The sequence below is a fragment of the Rattus norvegicus genome, chromosome 5, assembly GCF_036323735.1.
Source record: "Rattus norvegicus strain BN/NHsdMcwi chromosome 5, GRCr8, whole genome shotgun sequence".
NCBI lineage: Eukaryota > Metazoa > Chordata > Mammalia > Rodentia > Muridae > Rattus > Rattus norvegicus.
In genome coordinates this window covers 127,434,525-127,458,893 of record NC_086023.1, presented here as the reverse complement: position 1 = coordinate 127,458,893, position 24,369 = coordinate 127,434,525, and the positions used below count along the sequence as shown (strand labels likewise).

Here is a 24,369-nt window from a genome sequence, read left to right as displayed (position 1 = left end):
GCAGCGTTCCAAAGTAAACCCAATGCCCGGCCCTCCCGAGAGCTTAGAACAGCAAATGGGATCTGCCTTTTTCAAGTCAAGCTCGTGGTCCTGGTCTCTTTCTAAAGCTCTATTTTCCAGCAAGCCTGTTATTTAAAAACAAAAGCAACCGCGTCTGAAAAAAAAGTAACGTGGCGGCTAAAAAGACACGACTAGGAAGAACACAGACCACACGTCTCTGCTGCTGCTTCACACGGTCCCTTTCAAAACCAGTGTCAACACGGGGACCAGGAAGGCTCCTGCAGTTCTGTTCCCAGAATTAAGTGTGACTCCTTCGGAATGTACAACTACAGGAGTCTCCCGATTCCATGGTGCAAGCCAGACTCAGCCTGGAAGGAGCCCTCTGGGCTCCATATGACAGCTCAGCTCTTGACACAAAGGATCCATTTCTAAAACAAGTTCTCAAGGTCAGTTAGGCCCCTGGTGTGACCGCAGTGACAAGCCTACCTTTATCTTACCAGGTGCTAAAGACAAAATCGCTATTTCATAGATCCCTAAGCCACTGGCCTCAGCCAGGAATTCTTCCTTCCATACCAGGAGATGTCTCAGCCAAGGGCTGAAACCTGCAATAACCCTGGGTGGGGTCCTGCTCCTGCTTCAGAGAAGGGGGCCTCCATGGCCAGCCCGGGAGCCCTCATAAGACCCCAGCTTCCAGAGGACACAAATCACACAACCGTCTCCTCCCAGTGTTGCAATGGGGGACGGAATGGGGAGTAATGCATAACCAAGCCGCTTCCCCTAAAACCCCATTTTGACCTGCTAGCTGAGACTAAGGGGAACACCGGGGGCCTTAGTCAACCATAGACACAAGTGTCATAAAAACTGTTCCACTTTCAGACAATATGGCTAAATGCCAGGCTTCACTACGTACTGCCTGCCCAACCCTGGACAAGGCACTTTCCTATTTCCTAGCTCATCCCTCCATCTGCAGAATTTAAAGAATGCTTCTTTACTTTCCACACAGGGATGGGTGCCAGGTGTGATTAAATATCCTCGCAGCTCTACTATGTCTGACCTGGCACACAGTAGGTGCTCAATAAAGGTTAGTGGGCCTCCCTCTTTTCCTTCTGCATTCACGTCCAACAGTCAAGACTTCGAATGAACAGTCAAGGCCCTAGCCTGGCCTAGAGATAAATCAAGACCCTTTCAACGCTCGGGATCCTCCCAACTCTCTCGCTTAGGTAATGTGGATCCAGAGCAGAAAAGAGATATGAATCATCCAATCAAACTGTTCCCCATTCCACAGAGGGGAAACTGGGGTGCGAGGCGAAAAGCAAGGCACCCCTGTGCGCCCACGCTGTACTACGTGCACGTGTATGCTCCAGGCAGTTCACCCATAAGCACCAAACAAACTCAGGCCCTACAGGAAATGCGTCCTTCAGTTCACAAACCGAAGGCTCCTCATCCCGCATCTGACTCAAAAAGGCCGACTTTAAAAACCCAGCAGCTCATAATGCTAACACAGTCCTCTTGCTCGCTCTGCCTCTGCCGGAGCCTTCCCAAGGACAATAATTTCGAGTTTAAGGGGGAAGAGAGGAAAGAAGAAAACAGATGCACCCAGTGACTGGAAACCATAAGACCCCTGGGTTACAGCTGAGTTCTCTCCACCCCCACCCAGCACAGCAGCAGCCTCTGTTTTCTTTCAGTTTCTTATAAATAAGGCTTTGGGAGACCAAAGCAGCCACAAAACGGCCCCCCCTCCCCTTCTGCTTTCCTCACTCAGTAACTCAGCTGACAATGCCCTGCCCGGACTTTGCTTCCAATGCTGGAGGAAGACTTTTTTTTTTTTCATTGTAAACTATTAATTTGGGCAGCGGCTGTTGATAAACAAGTACTCCGTTTCCAACGGCTGGACTCATGAGCACTGGGGGATAGTACAGTTACCTCAGAAGTCGGGGTGGGGGTTGGGAGGGAGGAGGTTGTTTGCTCTTGGCCTACAATTAGTTGGTGCTTTTTGTGTTATTCAGTCAAACTTTTCAAAGCCCACTGCTGTTTGCTTGATTTCTTCTTAAATTGGACAGCCTGTGCTTCTGCACACAGAAATAAACTAGCCCCTACCTAGAGACACAGCATGGCTCTTTAGGCTCAAATTAACTGCAACTAAAATCTAGTCAGTGAAAAAAAAAAATTAGAGAATCACAGGTAATCATTTATTTGGTGTGTGTGGGGGGGGTGTCAGCTTGAAATTTTCTGTGAAAATTCTCTCACTGACGATCGACTTCCAAATAAAGTTTATTTGTTTGTTGTTTTTTCTTTCTAATCCTATCCAAAAAAGGAATGAAACCCCTCTTCCAAACTTGGGTTTCTCTCCTCCTCTAGGATGCTAGCCAAACTCCATGAAATTAAACCGAAGAAAATGATAATTATGTACCCTTCGGAGCAGAGAACGTAAGAATATAGCTTTTAAATGATCCGCGCACTTATGTCCTGATGGGATTTTAACACACTTTAAAAATAAGCGTGCGGGCTCACTTCACTTCTCACGCAAAAGAGAAACATGGGAGAGGAGCAACCAAGAGCAGCACACCCTGTCACATCTTACGCAGCCAAGAGGGCCCTGAGACCTGGGCCAGCTAAGCCTAGCGCAGGTCAACCGCAGGGACTCAGCAAGGCCCCAACGACGGCGCGATCCGAAGCGATGGCTCCCTTTCCAGTCTGCCCACCAAGTGTTAGCCTCTAGAGAATTGAGAAGGAAGACAAGGGAGAGAAGCTGAATGGAATCTTTGGAGGTTACATTTCTGCTACTTCTTCCGCTACAGAAGATTCGCCGGATCCGTAACTCCTGTGACTGCAGCGGCAACAAGCGCCTATCTCGCCTGTATACCCACAGTACTTGTTTCTCTTTGTCTCAGTGAGCCTGACATTTGGCCAGCAGGTTTTTCTCCCCCTTATTGGAAACCTCAAGCACTGAAAAAAATTTGGATCTGATTATTTCCGGATCCCAGGACCAGCACTTTAAAATGGATGAAATGCAAGCAAATTGCCCACCAGAGCCAGAGGGGGAAAACGCTTTAGAAATAACTTATACCTTTCTATTACAGATGTGCCGGCCTCTCCTGACCTCCTCAGAACATGGCAGTAGCTTCCTGCCTTGATGAAAAAAACTCGCCCAGATAGCACACTGAAACCACCATGCCTTGTTCCGCACCAGCAGCCTGACACCCAGGCACACAGCCTATAATTGCCTGCCTGCTTGCTTCTCTTTTCCCTTCCCTTCCCTTCCCTTCCCTTCCCTTCCCTTCCCTTCCCTTCCCTTCCCTTCCCTTCCCTTTTTTTAAGCTACAAGAATGACTACTTTTGGAAATTTGCAACCATGTTACGGGGACCATTTTTTGCTAATGGCAGAGTCCACATTTGTGACCGTCGTCGACCTCCCCTTTCGGCTTGTTGTGTATGGTACACGGTAAAAAGGGACCAGGCCCACTGAATTGCTGTGAGTTAAACAGTAACATCATGAACTGGTTTTGGACGGGTGGAATCATCTGGTAAACTACAAAGTCTTCTAGACATGGCATAGAGACGATTACCAATTTCCAAACATTTAAGACAAGAGACATACCAAAAACAAATGCAATTCAGTTCTCCGGGGACGTTCGGAAGGCCCTACTTATGAATGCCAGCTCTCACGCTCTAGCAGCACACGGACATGGCACAACCATAAGGATCTGGAGCTAGAGGCCTCGGGAACTGCCACTCACTGTCCATAGCTATGAACACATCCTGGAACCCCCATGCACTTATCTATAAAAAGGAGTCCGTTTCTTGAGCGCCAGTGTCTGCCCACCCGATACACGCATTCCAGAGACAGAGGGAGGAGCCTGCATGCATATATCCTGAACACTGTGCGCCGGGGCAGAGTAAGCACCATCAGCCATGGCCTCGAAGCTGTCCTCCAGGGAAAGCCAAGCTGTTCCCCTTCCTTCCTTGTCAGGACTCACAAAAGACTGTCAGGTGCTGAATAATCACTTTAAATATGCAGGATTTGGCAATTTGGCCTCGTAGGCTGTTTGGAATCTGGATAAGTGGGACTTGGTCGTAAACAGATAGTGATTCTTATCACAGTTGATGACGATGTTAGTCCATGACGTCACCCATGCCTAGTCCCTCCCAGGGCAGACCTGGAAATATTTCAGTCCCTTCCTGTGCTTAAGGTCTGTCTATCCAAGGCAGAAGGCATATATCATTTAAACCCTCACTCCACACCACACGAGGACGTCTTCTCTCCGTTCACTGGCTAACAGAAGCCACTGAAGACCCAAGGCACAGCAGCACCTCTTGGCCTCTCCTAGCCAGCACGTCAGAATTGGTGCCTTTCACGTTTAATATTTTAAAATCTTTGTCATGCTTCAATCTGCTGTCCCTATCACGGTGCTCTGCAAGTATTAACAACAGTGACCTTTTCGGTTTAAATAGCATCCTTACTACCCCGTTTGATGGGCCCTGTGGTGGACATCGACACCTCCATGCAAATGGAAATCCAGAGGCTAAGATCATCAAACACATCACCATCTCAATCCCAAACTGCTCTCGTCTAAGTCAGTCTCAAGGAGACCTGAGGCTCAGAGGGGAGAAATAACTGTCCCACCCAGTGCAGCTCGATGTCTTATCATTTCCAGCTCCAGCAATAAATACGCTTCAGTCGGCATCTCTGCTAGTCTGTTTCTAATAAGCCTGAGTGGATGGGCTGGACGGCACACATTCAAAGGACGGCGAAGCTGGGGACTCTTGGTGGGAAGAGGCCTCGAAAGAAGGTGTCCTCTCATCACTGACGTTTCTAAGAAGGCAGCCTGAGAAGACTGGAAGAAAACTGCTCTTCCCTCAGACGACCTCGCCTGACTCTGAAGAACACGCAGACAGATTTCCCTCTCTCTCTCTCTCTGACCCATGTTATGCCAGGGCTCCAGCTCTCACAGCCACAGATGCTACCACTCAGTTTTCACACCTTTCAAATGAGCGCCATCTAACCCACCCCAACAGCCTCACGGCTGGGAAGAAAACCAGTTTAGAAGCTGTAACCAGAAAGACCAGCTTCAGGTACAAAGAAAGGATCTCCTTCTCCCAACGCTTTTACCTTTCCTGTCCTTTCCAAACGAAGCCCTGACGTGAAGACCTTTTACATAGAGTCAATGGATGGTCAACACATAATCGAGGTTGAGCCGGACAGAGGTGGGGAATATGCAAAGTATTAAATGAAATGTTCCCAATCGATGAGGAAACAGACTGTGTGAGGGACAGCCGTTGCTAGGACTGTGCAGGACTTGATCTGCAGATGATGGGGCTGACTGTAAGAAAGGACTGTTTAAGGAAGTCCACGAGCCAGGAGCTCTCTGCATTAAACATCACTAACCTCTTACTACACAACTACCTCTCTCTCTCTCTCTCTCTCTCTCTCTCTCTGTGTGTGTGTGTGTGTGTGTGTGTGTGTGTGTGTGTGTGTGTGTGTCTGGAAAGAGCCCTCGAATGTGCATCCCAGCAAAAATACTCAATAAGCATTTTTCCCATATTCATGCTCCCTTAAAAAAAATTGTCTCTCCTTGGAGAAGAGACGGAAGACGAAGCGCCTCTCTCCTACAAAGCCAACGAGAGACCTATACATTTATTTCTTCCATCCAGACTGGAAACTGGAAGCAAGTTGGACTACGGTGCTGGGTGGTGGTCAGAGGTGTCTAAAACTACCAAACACCAGCTGACTCCAAAAGAGGTCCTGCAGCTCACGCGATCAAACCCCAAAGTTGCTGGTTCGGCTAATGGGGAATGAAAGGGCAGAACGGCACATCCCTTAACAGTCTCTAATGCCTGGTTAATTATCTGTTAACATGAAACCTATAAATAACATGTCGGTAATAATTAACTATGATTGGGTGAATATGTTCAGGAAAATAACAGCACCTGTCCCCGAATTTGCCCATAGCGGGTTCTGGGCTTGCCTTGGCTTCACCAGCACAGAAAAGCCATTTCTAAGTCAACACTTGACCCAACCTGGATTACAGACTCAAAAGAACTTATGTCAGGAATCAGAAAAATTCATTTGGCATAATAAATTCCTAACTTGACTAATGGGGAAATTGAGGCTCCTAAGGGAGAGGTCCCGCCAAAATCCTCCGGTTTTGTTTTCTTTTCCTTCTTTCTCTTTCTTTCTTTCTTTGAGAGATTGGGATAGTTCAAAATATGCCTTCGGCTGCTTAGAAACAATTACTAGACACAGAAGTTGATACACTTACATACAATAAAGTTTTGACATTTCACACAACTTTCATCTGAAACATATAGAAGTAAAATTATGTAATGCAAGCTTTCTACATACACATCTACTTTCAAACATGTCTATTTGGTTTAAATTGGATGCTTCCAGGTATCAGTTCAGACTGACAGGCGAGTACCAATCAACTACAGAGACACTGAACCACTAAGGAACTCTTAAGGAAGTTCCATGATGTTCTTCCGAGAATTCCTACAGAGCCAGTGGCAGCGGCGCAGTCCTGACCTCAGCATGCCGCGGTCAGCACACTGGTGCGCTCGGACTCACCCTTGCCGCCGCCGGCCTTGGACACGCTGTAGTCTCGAGGGCTCCGGGGCCGGAGGAGATCGTGGGCCCGTGGTGGTGGCACCGGCAGTCGTGGCAGCAGGTCTCGTGGGTTCCCATCCCCGCAGCCGCCGCCACTCACGGCAATCCTGAAGGCCATGTGCGCTTCCAGGCCAGCAGGCCCGCGGCCGGGGCCGGGAGCACCAGGGGCCTCCTTTGGCCTCTTGTCCGAAAGTGCCTCGGCCACCTCGCAATGCATGGCGCCGGGGCGGGGCGCACGGCTGGGGGTCGCGCCAGGCTCCTGCGGAGGAAAGAAAGCACCAGGCTTTAAAAAGCGGTAAACTGAGCCCACGGTCCCTGGACTACAGTTTGGGCAGTCACGTCCTATTTAGTCCTGGTCTCTAAAAGAAGTTAGCATCACCACCGACCCCATCCCTGAGCCACCTAACCCCGCGCATCGTGATCGTCCCCCTCTCACTACCGTCGCCCTAGTCCCGCACGTTCCAGAGAAGCCCCTGCGCCCAGAGAAGCCCCTGCGCCCTCTTACCCTAATCCGCTTCCACCCAGGGTCAGCCCTCTTCAGACGAATGACAAGACTAAGACCAGGGATAGGATGGGAGCTCCCTAAAGGGACAGGGAGAGGGCAGTAAACTAGGATGGGATGGGAGTTCCTGTCCGGAATTCCCTAAAGGGACAGGGAGAGGGCAGCAGCTTAACTCCCAGAGCAGGGTCCCGGGAGAGCCGGAATAGACTCAGATGGGTCCCTGGCTGCGCACCTCCAGGTGCCCCAAGGAGGGCTGAACAGATCCCAGGCAGTGAACACGGACCGCCGCGGGGTGCAGACGCAGAATTTCCGCGAGCCACACTACTAGCCAGACACCCGGCTGAAGATGAGCGCGCACGCCCACAAAGCGCACACGAGAGACGTACATCCAGGAGACCCGGCGCCCGGGAGCCCGCACAGCCAGAGTCGCCCACGCACGCCTGCACCCACGCACACTCGCGCCGGGTCGATGCGCACTCCAAGACCAGCCATGCCACACACCCCATCCACCGGCTCACACTCCGCTGCGGCTACCGCAAGTCTCACGCCGGAGCCTCGGCATCATTTCCAGCATCATTCCCGCGAGAGCGAGGCCTCAGGGCCCCCAAACTCGCCTTGCCCCTCGGCGAGCCCCGCGCCACCCCAAAGCTCGCGGATCCGGACGCCGCTGGGTCCCGGGCGCCGGCCGCACCCCTTCTCACCTCGCCGCGGGCGCAGCGGCTCGCGGGGCGCACAGCACGGCGCGCCTCCTCTGGCGCCGCAGCCCCCGCAGCCGCCGCCGCCACCGCCACGGCCGCGGCGTCCTACGGGGCGACACCCCGGGGGCGGGGCGGCCGGCCGCTGCCCACAGCCGCTCGGGCCGCGACTCTTGGGGGCTGCCTGACCAAGCCAATGGCGGCTCGAGGGCGTGCCGCTCGCCTGGGGGCCTGGGCGGGGCGGGGCGCGATCAGGCTGAGGTTTTGACAGCGGCGGGAGCCCTGCATGCCGCCGGCTGCCGGGACTCTGCCGGACTCTGCGGCTGCCAGAAGAGGAGACTAGCCGAAGGCAGAGCCAGCACAGCCGGCTTCGTTCGCTCCCGGGCAGGATCCTGCTCCTCCCCGGGTCGCGTTTTCTCTCGGGTAAATGGGAATGGCTGTACCTACTAAGCGGAGGTAACAAATACAGAAATGCTTGACAAGTTGTTTTCACTTTGCAGACTCTAATCAGCTCACTTGAAGTCGCACCGATTTCACAGCAAGTAATAACACAGCCAGGATCCAAACCCAGGCCTCAGCCCACTTTCTTACTTTACTTTCGTGTTGTTTTCTAGAAAGTGTCCATCCAGGGGAGAAGGGATCTCAGCATTCTTCTGTTCTCATTCCTTGTTTTGTCCTCTCTCCGCGCTCCAGGCAGCAGGGTCTCAACTGTAAAAGAAGCCCTTGATGAGGCTTCATAGTGACTACAAGCCCCCCATCTCTGAGGCATCCAAAATGGGGCGTTCATTCAGGTCTCTGACCGATTTTCTGGGGTCTAGTGAAGGATCCAGGGCAGGCCCAAGAGTCTCTGCATGCTGTCAACACCTCCCACTATGCACTGGTGACAACTGACCCAAGTGTTTGAGAATGGACAGCCTAGTCTTAAACTGAGGAAACGTGTTTCTGCAACCGGCCAGGTTCATAGGAAGACAATCCAAGCAGTTTCCCAGAATCTTGGCAAAACAAAGATTTTCCAGTACCAAAATGTTAAGATTTAATATCCTATACCTTATTCGGAGACTTAAAAACATCAGAAGGAGTTGGAAGTACCTTGACGGTTTATTTAATCCCACCCCCACATTCATGGCCAGAAGCAACAGGGAAGGGTGTGGCAGAACAGGCTTCTGACTCCCACGGCAATGTTTTCCTTCCATTATTACCAACGGCAGGTGTCGGCAGACCTGTGCAGGTAACTCACAGGCCCAGGGATATACAGGCATCTCAGAGGCCTTGCCTCTTTCTGGGGACTTGTTGTTGAGGGCTGTCACTTTTAGGGCAGAGTGGATATGAGTAGAAAGGAGGAAGCTTACCAACTGGCCATCCAGTACTTGAACCTCCCACTCCCACCCCACCCCCATTTCTGAAATGTAGGGCTCTGGCCAACAGGTATGTGGCTTTAGACAAACAGCCCTACTTAGTTTATGCCTCAAGACGCAAGAAAGATGGAAGGTCCGGCTTTACCTATTCTGCCTGTCTGTGAGGCCAGGAGCTGAGCACTCTGTTCTTGTTCTCTCTCTCTCTCTCTCCTCTTCCCCCCCCCACACACACACATACAGCACTGCACATTTAGTTCAGACTGAAAATATTTGCCAAATGAGTCATTTAAACAACAGGACAAGCAGGCAGAAACTCTCCAAATTTCCCAACACAGCAACAACCCATTTACTTACTCTTTCCTTCGTCACTACCTTTGACCAGCCCTTGTACTTGAAGCACTAGGGACCTCTCGAGTGCTCACAGTCTGCTGCAGGTAGCCAGGCGATGGGCTGACTGAGCTCTCATCCAGTGGACCTCTCGAGCACCGCACAGCAGGACTCTTGCGGATGTGCAAGCCTGGTATGTGTATGCAGTTTTCCTAGAAGGAAGTAAGTGGCCCTGTTTCCAGCGATTAAGGGCAAGAAGACACAGGAAGTCTGCACCTTTGATTTTGAAACTTTCCTACACATTGATCTAACAAAGTTAGTATTTTCTATACCCGATATATTCTCTTTAGCTTTACACAAGGGTTAACTGACGATGCACTATACTTTTCTTCATAGTTTTGACATTAAAACTCGTTATTATTTTAGTTAGAAAGAACAAAACGAGCAAACCAAAGCCTACTACTCACTTCAGCAGGCTAGACCAGAGATTCTTTTTTTTTTTTTTTTTCTTTTTTTCGGAGCTGGGGACTGAACCCAGGGCCTTGCGCTTGCTAGGCAAGTGCTCTACCGCTGAGCTAAATCCCCAACCCCTAGACCAGAGATTCTTAAAGCTTTCTACTTGTGGCCCCACTTCACTGGAGAAAAATTTACACAACCCAGGTAAATATACTTTTCACACTAGCCGAGTTCATATGCCAGGCCCAGACACAGTCTGCCAGAGCAAACGTCCTTCCTACTCATTTGCTCTTCACTACTGTGTTACCCTTCAGTGAATGACCCTTGTCAAATACCCAAACAAGAAACCTGAGCATATCCCAGGCTGGCCCTCAAGGATCACAAGTGCCCTGACAGCCCCCCTCTTCCCCATCCTCACTCTGCTTCCTCCTGTTCTCAGCGCCTCCTTCCCCTCCTCTTAATAAGCCATCTTCCACAGCGGTCTCCCCATGAGTCTGAAATGCAGATCTGGACATGGCACTTTCTCCATTTAATTCTCAGCAACAAACAGTTCCCAATGGCCAGGTAAATAAGATCAATAGGTTGTTGTTGTTGTTGTTGTTGTTTTGTTGTTGTTTTGTTGTTGTTTTGTTGTTGTTGTTGTTGTTGTTTTGTTGTTGTTGTTGTTGTTTTGTTGTTGAGGTTTTTCCCATTGTATGTGTGTGAGTGTTTTGCCTACATATATGTCTGTCTGTATACCGCATTCATGCCTGGTACCCACAGAGGTCATAAAAAGGTTCCAGATCGCCTAGAATTAGAGTTATAAATGGTTTGAATTATCATGTGGGTACTGGGAACTGAACCCAGGTCCTCTGCAAGGACAACCAGTGCTCCTAACCAAACCATCTCTCCAACCTCAAAATCAAGATTTAAAAAAAAAATTTAGTGAGTGCATACATGTGTGTGTGTGTGTGTGTGTGTGTGTGTGTATGTATGTGTCTGGTGTGTGTGTGTATGCATGTGTGTATATGTATGTGTGTATGTGTATGTGTCTGGTGTGTGTATGTGCATGTGTGTGTATGTGCATGTGTGTGTATGTGCATGGTGTGTGTGTGTATGTGTCTGGTGTATGTGTGTGTGTGTGCATGTGTGTGTGTATGTCTGGTGTGTGTGTGTGTGTGTATGTGTCTGGTATATGTGTATGTGTGTGTGTCTGTGTATATGTCTGGTGTGTGTATGTGCATGTGTGTGTATGTGCATGTGTGTGTGTATGTGCATGGTGTGTGTGTGTATGTGTCTGGTGTATGTGTGTGTGTGTGCATGTGTGTGTGTATGTCTGGTGTGTGTGTGTGTGTGTATGTGTCTGGTATATGTGTATGTGTGTGTGTCTGTGTATATGTCTGGTGTGTGTATGTGCATGTGTGTGTATGTGCATGTGTGTGTGTATGTGCATGTGTGTGTGTATGTGCATGTGTGTGTGTGTGTGTGCGTGTGCACATCCATAGTGCACTTGTGCCATGCATGGCATATGTGTGGAGGTCAGAGGACAACTCTTGGAACTCTTTTTTTTTTTTTTTTTTTTTTTTTTTTGGTGGCCTTGTGGGATTGAACTCAGAACAGGTTTCCAGACCTGCATGTGAGTGCATCTTTCCACTCAGTCATCTCCCTACCCATAAAGATCATATTTAAGGGGTTGGGGATTTAGCTCAGTGGTAGAGTGCTTGCCTAGCAAGCGCAAGGCCCTGGGTTCTGTCCCCAGCTCCAAAAAAAAAAAAAAAAGAAAAAGAAAAAAAAAAGATCATATTTAAAACACGTGGAGGCCAGAGGACAGCCTGTGGGCCTCAGCTCTCTCTCACCGTGTGGAGGTCGTCAGGCTTCCCAATTGGCACCTTCGCCCCCTGTGCCATCTCAGTGGTCTTTAATCTGACCTTTTTACCCTCAGTCCTGCCTAACTAGAACAGTTTCCATCTAGAGCCTAGAATGCATTTGGACACCACCACAGCTGTGGGTTTTGTCTCCTGAGCTGACACTCTCCCCTCTCACCCACGTTACACATTCCCACTCATAAGTCACTGAGTGCCCACTTCACCTGGACCCTCCACAAGGCTTTCCCAAGTCCCCTGCCTAGGATTATCCTCTCCGTGAGCACACTCGTGGCCTTTGCTTGGATCTCAGCACTTGCCATGCTGCTTTACCTTGTTTAACAGTCTGAGCGAGAGCTCTGCAAAGGCTGAAATAGTCTGTAGCCTGTCCGTCCCCAGACGAGAAGAATGTCTGTGTCTGTCACACACTGGATTATTAAGGACAGACCACTGTTTCACTCGTGCCTGCATGTTTAATGAGTACTTCTCCTCCCTGTAAGAGCGAGCTGTCCTGGGGTTGGGGATTTAGCTCAGTGGTAGAGTGCTTGCCTACCAAGCTCAAGGCCCTGGGTTCGGTCCCCAGCTCCGAAAAAAAAAAAGAAAAGAAAAAAAAAAAAAAAAAAAAAAAGAGCGAGCCGTCCTATCCCCTCATTGTGGTTGTCCAGGAGTGCAAGCTTACATTCAGAAAATGGATGAGACATACGGAGACAGGTCTCTGTCTAAAGCCTCGGTGCCCTGGAGCTCCCAGAGCATAGACACTGCATGGCTTACTGCCATGCCTGATCTCCCGACAAGGTCTCGGCGATAAGAGACTGTAGGTAAGGAAATAAGTTCAGATTAAGAAATGTATCAAGGTTCTCATAGTTCAGAGTATCTGACTCTAGTCAGTTGATTTTCAGGACGCACGCCACAGTCACTCACGAAGAAAGACTACTCTAACAGGATAGCCACCTGCAGAAGAGTGACTCCCCTTCTCAAACCATCTACAAACAGATTCAGGATGGATCGGCACCCTGCATGAAACCATAAAACAGACGTAAACAGGAATAAGTCTTTACTTTGGAATCAACAGTGCATTTTTATGTGATTATAAAAACATAAGCAACTGAATAAAAAAATAGATAAACTGAACTCATCCCCAATTAAAACATTTCTGCATCAGAGGACAGTGAAAGATGGCTTAGCTAGGAGCTACTGTCCATGGCTGAGACAAAAGAAATGCTTGAGTTCCACAGTTCAAGGCCAGCCTGGGCAACAGAGTGAAACTCTGCCAAAAGAGAAACAAAAGTATGGGGGTAGGTGTGTATGGGAGTAGGTGTGTATGGGGGTAGGTGTGTATGGGAGTAGGTGTGTATGGGGGTAGGTGTGTATGGGGGTAGCTGTGTATGGGGGTAGGTGTGTATGGGAGTAGGTGTGTATGGGGGTAGGTGTGTATGGGAGTAGGTGTGTATGGGGGTAGCTGTGTATGGGGGTAGGTGTGTATGGGGGTAGGTGTGTATGGGGGTAGGTGTGTATGGGAGTAGGTGTGTATGGGGGTAGGTGTGTATGGGGGTAGCTGTGTATGGGGGTAGGTGTGTATGGGGGTAGGTGTGTATGGGGGTAGGTGTGGTGGTATGGGCCTTGAACCCCAGCCAGTGGAAGGCTGGGGCAGAAAGACCAGCAATCTGATGCACGTCTGGGCTACATGGTGAGACCCATACAAACCTCCCCTGCAAAGAAAGAGAGAAGAAAATCTTAAACCCAAATTGAATCCAATTTGTATAATGTGCATAGGTCCTGAGGGCACAGATCTGTTTCTCAACTACTTGGATAGCAGGGTGAACTACACCTGCTACAGACTGAGTTCAAGACCAGCTTTCACAGCTTCATGAGGCTGTTTCACAATAAAAAGTAAAAAAGGCTTTCCTGGGCATGAAGCTCAGTGGAGAGCGCTTGTCTAGCACACATAAGGCCACAGACTCAACCCTCAGGACTGAGTGGGGCAGGGCAAACAAGGATCTGAATTGACACTCATCAAAAAGACTCACAAAGATGTTAAAAGGTGCCCAGCATCATTAGTCATTGGGGAAACGCACAGGCACAATGGAACATCACTTTAAATCTGATAAAATGGCTTCGAAGGGGAGATGGGGGAGGAGGAAGGGTGTGGAGATCCAGGAACCCTCACCCACTGCTGGTGGGAATGTAAAATGGATAACAGTTTGGCAGTCCCTCAAAGACTTAATAGAATTAGCGTGCAATCAGAAGCGCCAACTCGATATAAACCTGAAAGAACTGAAAACACAAACACACACGCACATGTGTGTGCATTGCGACAACCCATTTCACCACAGCCAAAAGGTAGGAACCGCCCAAGTGCTCTTTAGCAGGTGTTCTGATAAACTTACATCCGCACAGAGGCGTCTAATTCACTTTCCAAAGGAAAGACACGGATCTATCCCACACTGTGAGTGAGCCTCGGAAACACGCAAAGTACAATAAAAGCTGGACATAAGAGGTCTTAAATTCTGTGATTCCACTTACATGGAATAATCCGTGAGGGTTTTTTATGGAGACAGAAGCACACTGGAGACTGTCAGGGGCAAGGAGCTGGGTCGGGGGGTCTGTTTACTGGGCATGGGTTTCTTTTGGATCCTAAAAAAAAAAAATGTAGAAGTAGATAGAGGGGGGGCATTTCACAACACTAGGGCTATATTGAATGCCACTGAACTGTCCACTTTTTTTTCTCTTTTTTTTTTTTTTTTTTTTTTTTCGGAGCTGGGGACCGAACCCAGGGCCTTGTGCTTGCTAGGCAAGTGCTCTACCACTGAGCTAAATCCCCAACCCCGGAACTGTCCACTTTTAAATAGCTAATTTTATGGTACATGAATGTCATTGCACTAAACCAATTTTTTTAAGTTAATAAAAATAAAACATGCCTGAGTCCAAAGCCAGGGCTTTCATTACTAACCACACTGTGGACAGTTACAGGGCATGGCCCAGAGCAAGGATTCTACAGTGGCTATGTCTGTGAAGCCAGCCAGACAAGGGCTTTGAACACACCCATCTCTAGTTCCTGAATGCTATCCCTGCTGAAGGGAGATGGCAATATCTGACCTCACAGGGCTGCGAGAAACTTCATTCTAAAGCAGAAGATATAAACAAGCCGGAACATGAGAGCTGGTTAATATTAATTAATAAGGCACCGGCCCCTCTGCCACCGTTCTAGAGTCCATCTAACGAGCTGTGTACTAGCACACAAACGCTGTGTCAGGAATTTTCACAGGCTCTGGGTATTTGAACTGAGGTCATCAAGCTTGCACAGCATATGCTGTGCCCACTAAGCCATTGCCCCAGCACCAAAGACGCTTCTAAAAATAAAACACAGGACCAGGAAAACAACTCACAAGGTAAAGTGCTCACTGAACAAGTACGAAGACAAGAGTTTGGGCCCCTAGCATGCACTCGAAAAGCTAGTCATGGCAGTGTGGGATTGTGATCTCAATGTGAGGGAGGCTGAGACAAGGAAATCCTAGGGGCAGTCAGGCAGGAGTTTCCCGACCAGTTGGTCTAGACAATCAGCAAGTTCCCGCTTCAGTGAGACCTTGTCCAAAGAGACAATATGGAGATCAATAGAGGAAGACACTGATAGTGACCTATACGAGCACACACACATATACACGGGGGAACTGTAACAGAGGAAGACACTGAGAGTGACCTACACACACACACACACACACACACACACACACACACACACACACACACGGGGGAACTGTAACAGAGGAAGACACTAACATTGACCTATACACACACATACACACAGTGGGGCTGTAACAGAGGAAGACACTGAGAGTGACCTTTACACACACACACACACACACCGGGTGGGGAGAGAGAAAACTGTAACATCTCTTTACTTATCACAGTTATAACATGTTTTAGATAAAGGGTATGTATACATGATAAGAGACTAAGAACTAACTTAGGACTAGAAGGGAACTTTCTGACTAAACAACCCAAGAAACAATGTACCCACCAAACCTGCAGCCAATGTCACACACGACCACTGACTGCACTTGGTACAAAGACTGTATCTTCTCCCCTAAGATCAAGAACAGACAAGGATATTGATCCCCATTGTTCCTCCTCAGCACCAGCCTGGCAGCTCTAGAAGTTACAGCAAGGCAAGGAAAAATATAAACATTCAAATTGAATAGGAAGTAAATAAAGTCTCTATTGACAGATGACATACATGATTTTCTATCTAGGAAATCCCATGGAATCTCAGAAAAGCAGCCTGCATGGCCTAGGGAGTAGAATGGGTAAAGTGCTCACCACACTTTTATAAGGACATGAGTTCTGATCCCCAGAACCCACGTGTGAAGGACATGACACACACCTGCAATTCCAGTGCAGAGAAAGGGAGATGGGCGGCATCCAGAAGTCTGGTAGCCAAACAGTCCAGCTAATTAGTGAGCTCAGGTTCAGTGAAGCTCCAGGCTCAAAAAATAAGGAAAAGCACAGTGGAGGGTGACACCCAGTGTTGACAAGCCCTTTCTGGACACTTCCCAGGCTCCAAGCATCATCCTGGGTCCCAGAGATTGACAGTGTTTCCAACTGATGGAGCACACAGGTATTCAGCTGCTCATACAAATGGATGTCTAATCACAATAAGACCCCGGGGAGAAATGTTCCATGCTGAGAAGACAAGAACCAGAGGGGGAAACCCCACCTAAAGGGCAAAGGACTGACTGTTCACCACAGAGGTAAGGGCCAAGCTAGAACCTCTGAGGATAAAGTCTACAGGCTGTGGAACTTTCCAGTTCCACAGAAAACATGTCCGAGGGCCCTGAGGCTCAGGGAATCAGATGCCTTCCAGGCAGCAGAGGCACAGCACTGTGGAGTGAAATGGAGGAGTAAGGGCAGCAGGACACCACGTGACACTGGGGGAGGGAGCCGACCAGGTCCTAAAGGCACAGGACTGTAGGCTGGAGACAGACACCGTCAGATCTGTTCTGAAAATAGCAGCCCAGCTGTTGTGTAGAAAATGGCACGAGAAAGAGGCAAGAGTGCATGTGGGAAGCGTAGGCAGAAGGCCAAAGAGAGGTACCGCGGAGTCTGGACTGGGCACGGGGGGACCGGGCACGGGGGGACCGGGCACCGGGGGACGCTGTAGATGGGGGACAGGTCTGGAAAGCAGCCAAGTTTTCAACTGCAAACTTGACACACTGGACAATGGGGGAGAGAGGAAGAGAAGCTGTGGATCTGGAAAAACATACCCCCTGGGTGGCCCAAAGCATTCTTCATCCCTAATAGCGGTTTTCAGAAGCAAAGAAGATGTCATAACCAACAGGCTACCAAGTCAGATCCCTTCCTCAGGCTCATTACTGCTGCCGCTTTGCTATAGAAATTTTAATTGGTTTTCAGCAAGCCACTGTATTCACGGGGAAAACAGAATAAGACAATGCAAAATGCACGTCGAATGCTAACAGAGACAGTAAGTTTTGACAGCTTGAAAAATTACAAGGGACCATCAGAGCTGTCCATAAAGGAGAAGGGGGCCATGGAGGTGCAGCCCCACCCCTGTGGCAGCTACCTTCCCACAGCTGACTCCAGACAACTGTATACCTTCAATCTAGACACTAGTGCAAAGGCAAAATGGCTCCAAAGACTCAGGGCTGGAAAGCAACAGGCCAGCGCTCAGCCCAACGCTCAGCCTAATACAGGCTAGGACCTAGCATACTATGATCTTCCCATCATGCCCCATCTCCAGCTGAAATAGGCTCTTCTGATCCCCAAGCCTAGAATGACTTCGACTGGCTGCCCCATCCCCAGGACTCATAATGGCCACTTCCCAATGTACCCTGCTTTCCTATCCCAACCCCAAGCCAAACACACACAGCCTCTGTCCTTATTCCTTTCTGGGACTCTACCCTCCTCCGCCATCTAGGAATACTTGCTCTCTTGTCTGCCATGCTACAGAGAGTGTGCTCCTTCATTGTGTTACTGATGCTAAACCAAACCCCGCTAGAGGCAAGGCTGCTACACAGCAAACTGGCTCAGGAGGTCAAAAAGTAGGTCACCGAGGCCGAGCCCGGGCCTCTGAGCGAGCAGACCAGATGAGTCATACCCGCTCAGTTTTCTTCCTCCTTACACAGGAGCATCTACTTAACTCGCGCGGAGCGCACAGCACTGCCATGCCTATGCCCTTTCAGGCACATCTTGGTCCTCTCTACATACACAAAGCATTCTCAAAACAAGAATGAAACCATATTGAACAGTAAGTCTGACTACAAATTACAAAATCTATGACAAAATCAGCCTTAAATAAAAGACCTTTTCTTCCTCCCTTCCCCCAACAGGTCCTTGCTATGTTGCCCAGAGTGGCCTCAAACTTGAGTTAATGATCCTTCTGTCGTGGCCTTCCCTTAACTGGGATGACAGACACATGGAATTGCGATGGCTTAATAGACATCCTCTCGCATAAACTTTTCTTCCAACACTTAGCTCTTTTATAAACTCTGCTCTCTGTACATAAAGCCCAAGGACTGATTCATAATGTTACAGTTAAAAGTGAACTTCTGAGCTGTTCAGTCCGATTCCTTGATTTTGCTATTGAAATGGAGGTGTAGTGGAGGGGGAAACCTCAGCTCAACAAAGCTAGCCAGCACCAGACATGAGACTAGAACTCACTTCCAAGGCCAAGTTCTAGGAAGGAGAGCTGATGCCCACCTTGTTCATTCTTCTGTCTTCTCTAGTAATAAAACCACAACTTTATTAAGAGACGGCAAACAACCTCTAAAAGACATTTCCCAGACTCTTGTCATCAAATACGGCCAATGAGATAAGAGTGTAAGCATATTGGATTTTCAGGCCTGCTTAGGAAAGGAAGACTCACCCCCCTTCCATCTCTCTCCTCCTTACCTAGAAGGAGCCTGAATCCTGGACAGCTCAGGGGATCCCGTAACAGCACCAATAAATAGCCTAGCCTGATTTTTTTTTAATGGAAAAAATGTAATTTCTGCTCCTTAGCCCACCATTTTGTTGTTGCTGTTGCTTCAGCCAAAGATGACTAACGCGCTTTGTCCCCCACCCTGCCCCCTGCAAACCTGCTCCTTAGCTCAGCCAAAGGGAATTCCTTCAACCAGCCAAGCCAGCCCAAACTTTAGAGTCAATACCAACAATTCCATCTCCTTCACACCTGCATCCATTAACCGTTCCACCAGCAATTCTTGTCAACCAGCCCCAGAAGAGACCAAATCTGCTATTTTTCTCCCCGAGAACTGAAATGTGGGAGGCCAAGTCAGAAGGATTGCCCCCAAGTTCAGGGACAGCCTGGGCTACAGAGTAAGACCTTGTCTAAAAACCAGAGGAGTAAAAATCTAAAAGACAATATAATTTTATATTCTAAAAATAACTTTGATGGCTAACAGCAACACACAACACAAAAAGATCTGAAAACCGACGACCAGCAGTGTACAGGCCAATTTGGGAGACTCCAGAATCCAAAGCTACCAAAGCTTCTTTCGCAGGGAAAGGGTCAAGCTGCCCACTCACTACCCAGTGATGACCTGGCTGTCCTCATAGATCTCTCTAGCTTTAAGGGACATCCAACTGATTAACTTTACAACGTGAATATACATAAAGCCCGCTAGGGCAAACTGGTCTCCCATTTTACTTACAAATAATTTCAAGTAGGAAGCTTGAATAAACAATATTTAAAGATTCAGTGGGTCCTCAGTAAACTTTAGCCACTAAATAGGTCTCAAGCCTGGGGCATGTTTGGAGCAAACATATCACTCACATTAATTTCCCCCAGAAATGGAGGACCACCTGACAAATCACCACAGCTCCCGGTTCCAAAGGACACCAAGAAGCAAGGTCTAGCTTCCTCAAGCAGAAAGCATGCTAGATTTTGTAAGAAAAGAAAATGCAAAGTCAATCTACTTCTACGGTTTTGCTTCAAGGATGCACACTTCTGGGGCCAGTGAGATGGAAGCCTGCAAAATGGCTTTGCACATAAAAGCACCTGTCGCATAGGCCTGACCAGCTCAGTTCCACCCCCAGAACCATGGTGTAAGGAGAGAATGGCTCAAAAAATGCCTTCTGACCTCTACATGCACACATGCATAAGCCTGCACACACACACACACACACACCATATACACCATGCACACATACCACACATACACACACCATACACATACACACCACACACATATACACCATACACACACGCATGCACCATATACACCATGCACACATACCACACATACACACACCATACACACACCACACACACATATACACCATACACACACGCATGCACCATATACACCATGCATACATACCACACATACACACACCATACACACACCACACACACATATACACCATACACACACATGCATGCACCATATACACCATGCATACATACCACATATACACACACCATACACACATACACACCACACACACATATACACCATACACACATGCATGCACCATATACACCATGCACACATACCACACATACACACACCATACACACACCACACACACATATACACCATACACACACATGCATGCACCATATACACCATGCATACATACCACACATACACACACCATACACACATACACACCACACACACATATACACCATACACACACGCATGCACCATATACACCATGCATACATACCACACATACACACACCATACACACATACACACCACACACACATATACACCATACACACATGCATGCACCATATACACCATGCACACATACCACACATACACACACCATACACACACCACACACACATATACACCATACACACACATGCATGCACCATATACACCATGCATACATACCACATATACACACAGCACACACACACAAGAGTTATACCACATATGATAACAATAAATAAAATTAATTAAGAATGCACACTTCTCAGCCAGGCCGGTAGTGTAGGCTGAGACAAGAGAAATTCAAGTTCAAGACGAGCCTGAATTGTAGTCAGTTCAATGCCATTTAATGAGACTCTGTCTCACAGTTAAAAGTGAACCGGGAGACTGGCTTGTCTTACAAACATGAGGGCCTGAGTCCCCGTCCCAAAATCCATGTAAAAATGCATGTATCCATCCAGTTCACCCAGCTCAGCATAACTGATAGGCTCCAGCCCAAAGAGATGACCTATCACAAAGGAAGTGGACAGTGTCCTGAGGATGACAGCCACTGCTGTCCTATAATCCCCACGCAAACACACCCCATACACATACACACGATAAAATAAGAAGTAAAACCTAGGGCTGGGGATGTAGTCAGTGACAGAGTGCTTGCCTAGTATGCACATGGCCCTTTAATCACCAGGTGTTTTTGTTTTTGTTTTTGTTTTCGCTTTTTAAGTGAAGGGCTGGAGTAATGGTTCAGTGGTTAAGAGCACTGACTGCTCTTCCAGTGGTACTGGACACAACAGACAATTCACAAATGCTTTTATTCTAGCTCCAGGGGATATGATGTCCTCTTCTACCTTCCAAAAGCATGTACACACACACACACACACACACACACACGTGTACACACACACGTGCACACACACACATGCACACACTAAATAAAGTGAAAAAAGACTGTACATACCTTATACATGCTGTGAGGTTGTTGTTCGAAGTCACTGAAATATTCCTTTGGTAAAATAGTTCCCATAAAGGTTAAGTGCTTAGTTCTGAGCACAATCTCCCTGCATGTGAGTCCACACCATAAATCATTCCACTTCTCCCCACTGGCCTCCCCAAAGTTGTCCAGAGCACAGGCCCGCAGTGTGCAGAAGGTGCTTGGTAACTGGTAGCTATTCTCACTGTGTAAGTGGTTTCCTAAAGAAGGCTTTTCAAGCCCTGGGTCCTGCTAAGACTGAACCCCCAGTGAACTAGACTATGGGGGGAGGGCGGCAATGGGGGGAGGGTTGGGAGGGGAACACCCATAAGGAAGGGGAGGGGGGAGGGGGATGTTTGCCCGGAAACCGGGAAAGGGAATAACACTTGAAATGTATATAAGAATTACTCAAGTTAATAAAAAAAAATGGAAAAAAAAAGAAAAAAAATGGTTGTGCAATACTTTAAAAGAAATAAAGAAAAAATTTTAGAAAATAAAACTATTCCAATACCAAAAAAAAAAAAAAAAAGGCTTTTCAAACCAGCCCCATGTTTCAACACAATATATATGAATGACTCACTTTGTAAAGTACTAGGAAATCAGGGAGAAAAAAGAGAATGAATTTAAAAAAAAAAAAAAAAGTTCACTGTTGCAAACAAAAGAGGCATTGGACTATGGAACAATTTCCCTCTGACAACTCTGAAAGAGTGACCTCTGCTGGCTAGTGGAAACAAGTTCCCAAGCACCTCTTCCCATGATTGCACAATCAAGGGTTGAGCCTACCAAGATCTAGTTCCTGTCACTGGGACAAACACCAGGTGTTGTATTACAAGGGACAGCCATCTTCACAAGGGTTACCACGCTGTAATTGGGATGTTAACAAAGTTAGAGGCCAGCCTTTCCACTCGCTCATCCACCCAGAAGATTCTTTTTTCCCCCTTCAAACCCCATGGTCTCCTATTTTTAAAATACCATAATTGCATGCAAATGTTATAGCAGAAAAACAACACAAGGGGCATTAAAAATCAATCTTCCATGTAAGCCTCAGATTTTCCAGCATGAAGATCCAAGCGCAGAAGTGGTGACAAATGTGGAGAAAACAGTGAAAAACGTCAGAATGCATCATTAGGAACATTATAAAAGGAAGGAGAGCCCTGGGAGCAAGTCTGACTCAGCCGTAGTGGAAGGTGGCTTACACACGGGGCCCAGAAACCCTGCTAGGAAGCCTTTCTTCAGGCTGAGTCTGTTGGCTGAGATGTTTACATATAAAGCACACGTCCATCTCCTAAGGTGTGAGGTATCCATTGTATCAGTATTTTTGTTTGTTTTCAGCTAGTTTCAGGCCATGTTAAAATGGAGATTTCATATCCTAATTCAACCTTCTGCCTTCTCGTAAACAAACAGGGAAACAGGGGCTGGGGATTTGGCTCAGTGGCAGAGCGCTTGCCTAGGAAACGCAAGGCCCTGGGTTCGGTCCCCAGCTCCGAAAAAAAAGAACCAAAAACAAAACAAAACAAAACAAAACAAAAAAAAAAACCACAAACAGGGAAATAGACTACCGTGTCCCCTTGCCCCAGTTAGCCATGTCCCCCAGTCAGCCTCACTCCATTCCTTATCACCAAGTGTTCACATTCATAAACACTGAGTCTGAGACCCTGGTTCATCCTGAACAGTGCTGAGTTTAAGTCTGAACAAGGAGCAACCATGTAAAAGGTACGGTCACTCACATGATCCAAATCCAGATATTCCAGAAGCTCAGAAGTTGCCTCATTCCTTTCCAAGTGAGCACAAAGCCTCTCCCCTATCGCCATCCCGACGTCTGTCACTGCGACTGCCACCTCCTCTTGAAGTGTGTACAGATGCATGGTGTGTGCTTCCTTCAGGCTGTTACACGGCTTACTCTCTGGATGACTACTGGCACTGAAAACTCAGGTGACATAGCGTGGCACACCTGTAACCCCAGGATGACACTTTCTAAGCTAGCCTCAGCTAAAAAGGGAAATCATGTTTTTAAGAAATAAGAGTTGGGTAGTGGTGACACCCACTTTTAATCCCAGCGCCCAGGAGACAGTGGCATGTGGATCTGACCAGGCCAACCTGGTCTACAAAGTGAGTTCCAGAACAGCCAGGGCTACACAGAGAAACAAAAAGAAAAAGGAGAGACGGAGGGAGCAGAGGGAGGGAGGGGGAATGGAGGAAGGGAGGCACACAACCATAATCCAGCTTAGAGGGAGAGGCAGGACGATGACTGCAAACTAAGGTTAGTCTTCTTGGCATAGCAAGTTCCAGGCCAGCCAGGGCTACATACCCTCACTGCGTTTGAGACTATTGGGGGAAATTCTGTCATAAGCATCTTTTAGAGATGGCTTTTGGAGAGTAAAGCCCTTTGGTGTGTACTAGCTGATGGAGCTGAAAAGCCCTGTTTGGTGTTAGGAGAGAGCTTACCAATGTTTTCCTTCTCCAACTTCTTTTTCTTCCGCAGATTTTGTTTTTATTTATCTTAGCTAGGCAATTTATATAAAGAGAAACAAACCTGAGGACAAATGCTGCTGTGTTACCCAGGGCTCACACTTGGCCTCCACGCCTTTCAACAACTTCAGAAGTGCCGCTGGGTTATATGGAAAGAGATTTTTCTCTCTGCACTGCGATTCCGCTGCATCGAAGAACTTGCAAGTGGACAGAAAGCAGCCCCAGTCTTTCTGCAGTAGTTTTAAATATTTAAAAAGTACACAAGGAAACAGGTTTCTGAGGATATCAAGAAGTCAAGAACTGTAGAATCAAACGCTTTATTCTTTAAGAAGAATAAGAAAATACAGTGAGGGTTGTAGCCATGTTCATGTGTGGAGTGGATCCATGCTTCCTTTTCTGGAGTCAGACTTGCAGAAGCGACCCATTCACTGGTCAATCATTCTCCAACTTGATGAGTTACTTTCTCCATGGATCA

General features: G+C 47.9%; 1 protein-coding gene across 2 annotated transcripts in view; it reads right to left on the bottom strand.

Annotated features, from left to right (window-relative positions):
- The window catches only part of Glis1 (GLIS family zinc finger 1), a 189,996-nt gene extending 182,036 nt beyond the window's left edge, over positions 1 to 7,960 (bottom strand). For both annotated transcript variants that reach the window (XM_006238561.4, XM_039111146.2), the window contains exons 1-2: positions 7,808 to 7,960; positions 6,566 to 6,863 (exon numbers count right to left, since the gene is read on the bottom strand). In XM_006238561.4, coding sequence (XP_006238623.1) covers positions 6,566 to 6,821 — 256 coding nt within the window. In that variant the 5' untranslated portion in view covers positions 6,822 to 6,863; positions 7,808 to 7,960. The remainder of the gene's footprint in view (positions 1 to 6,565; positions 6,864 to 7,807) is intronic.
- Positions 7,961 to 24,369: the final 16,409 nt, after the last annotated feature.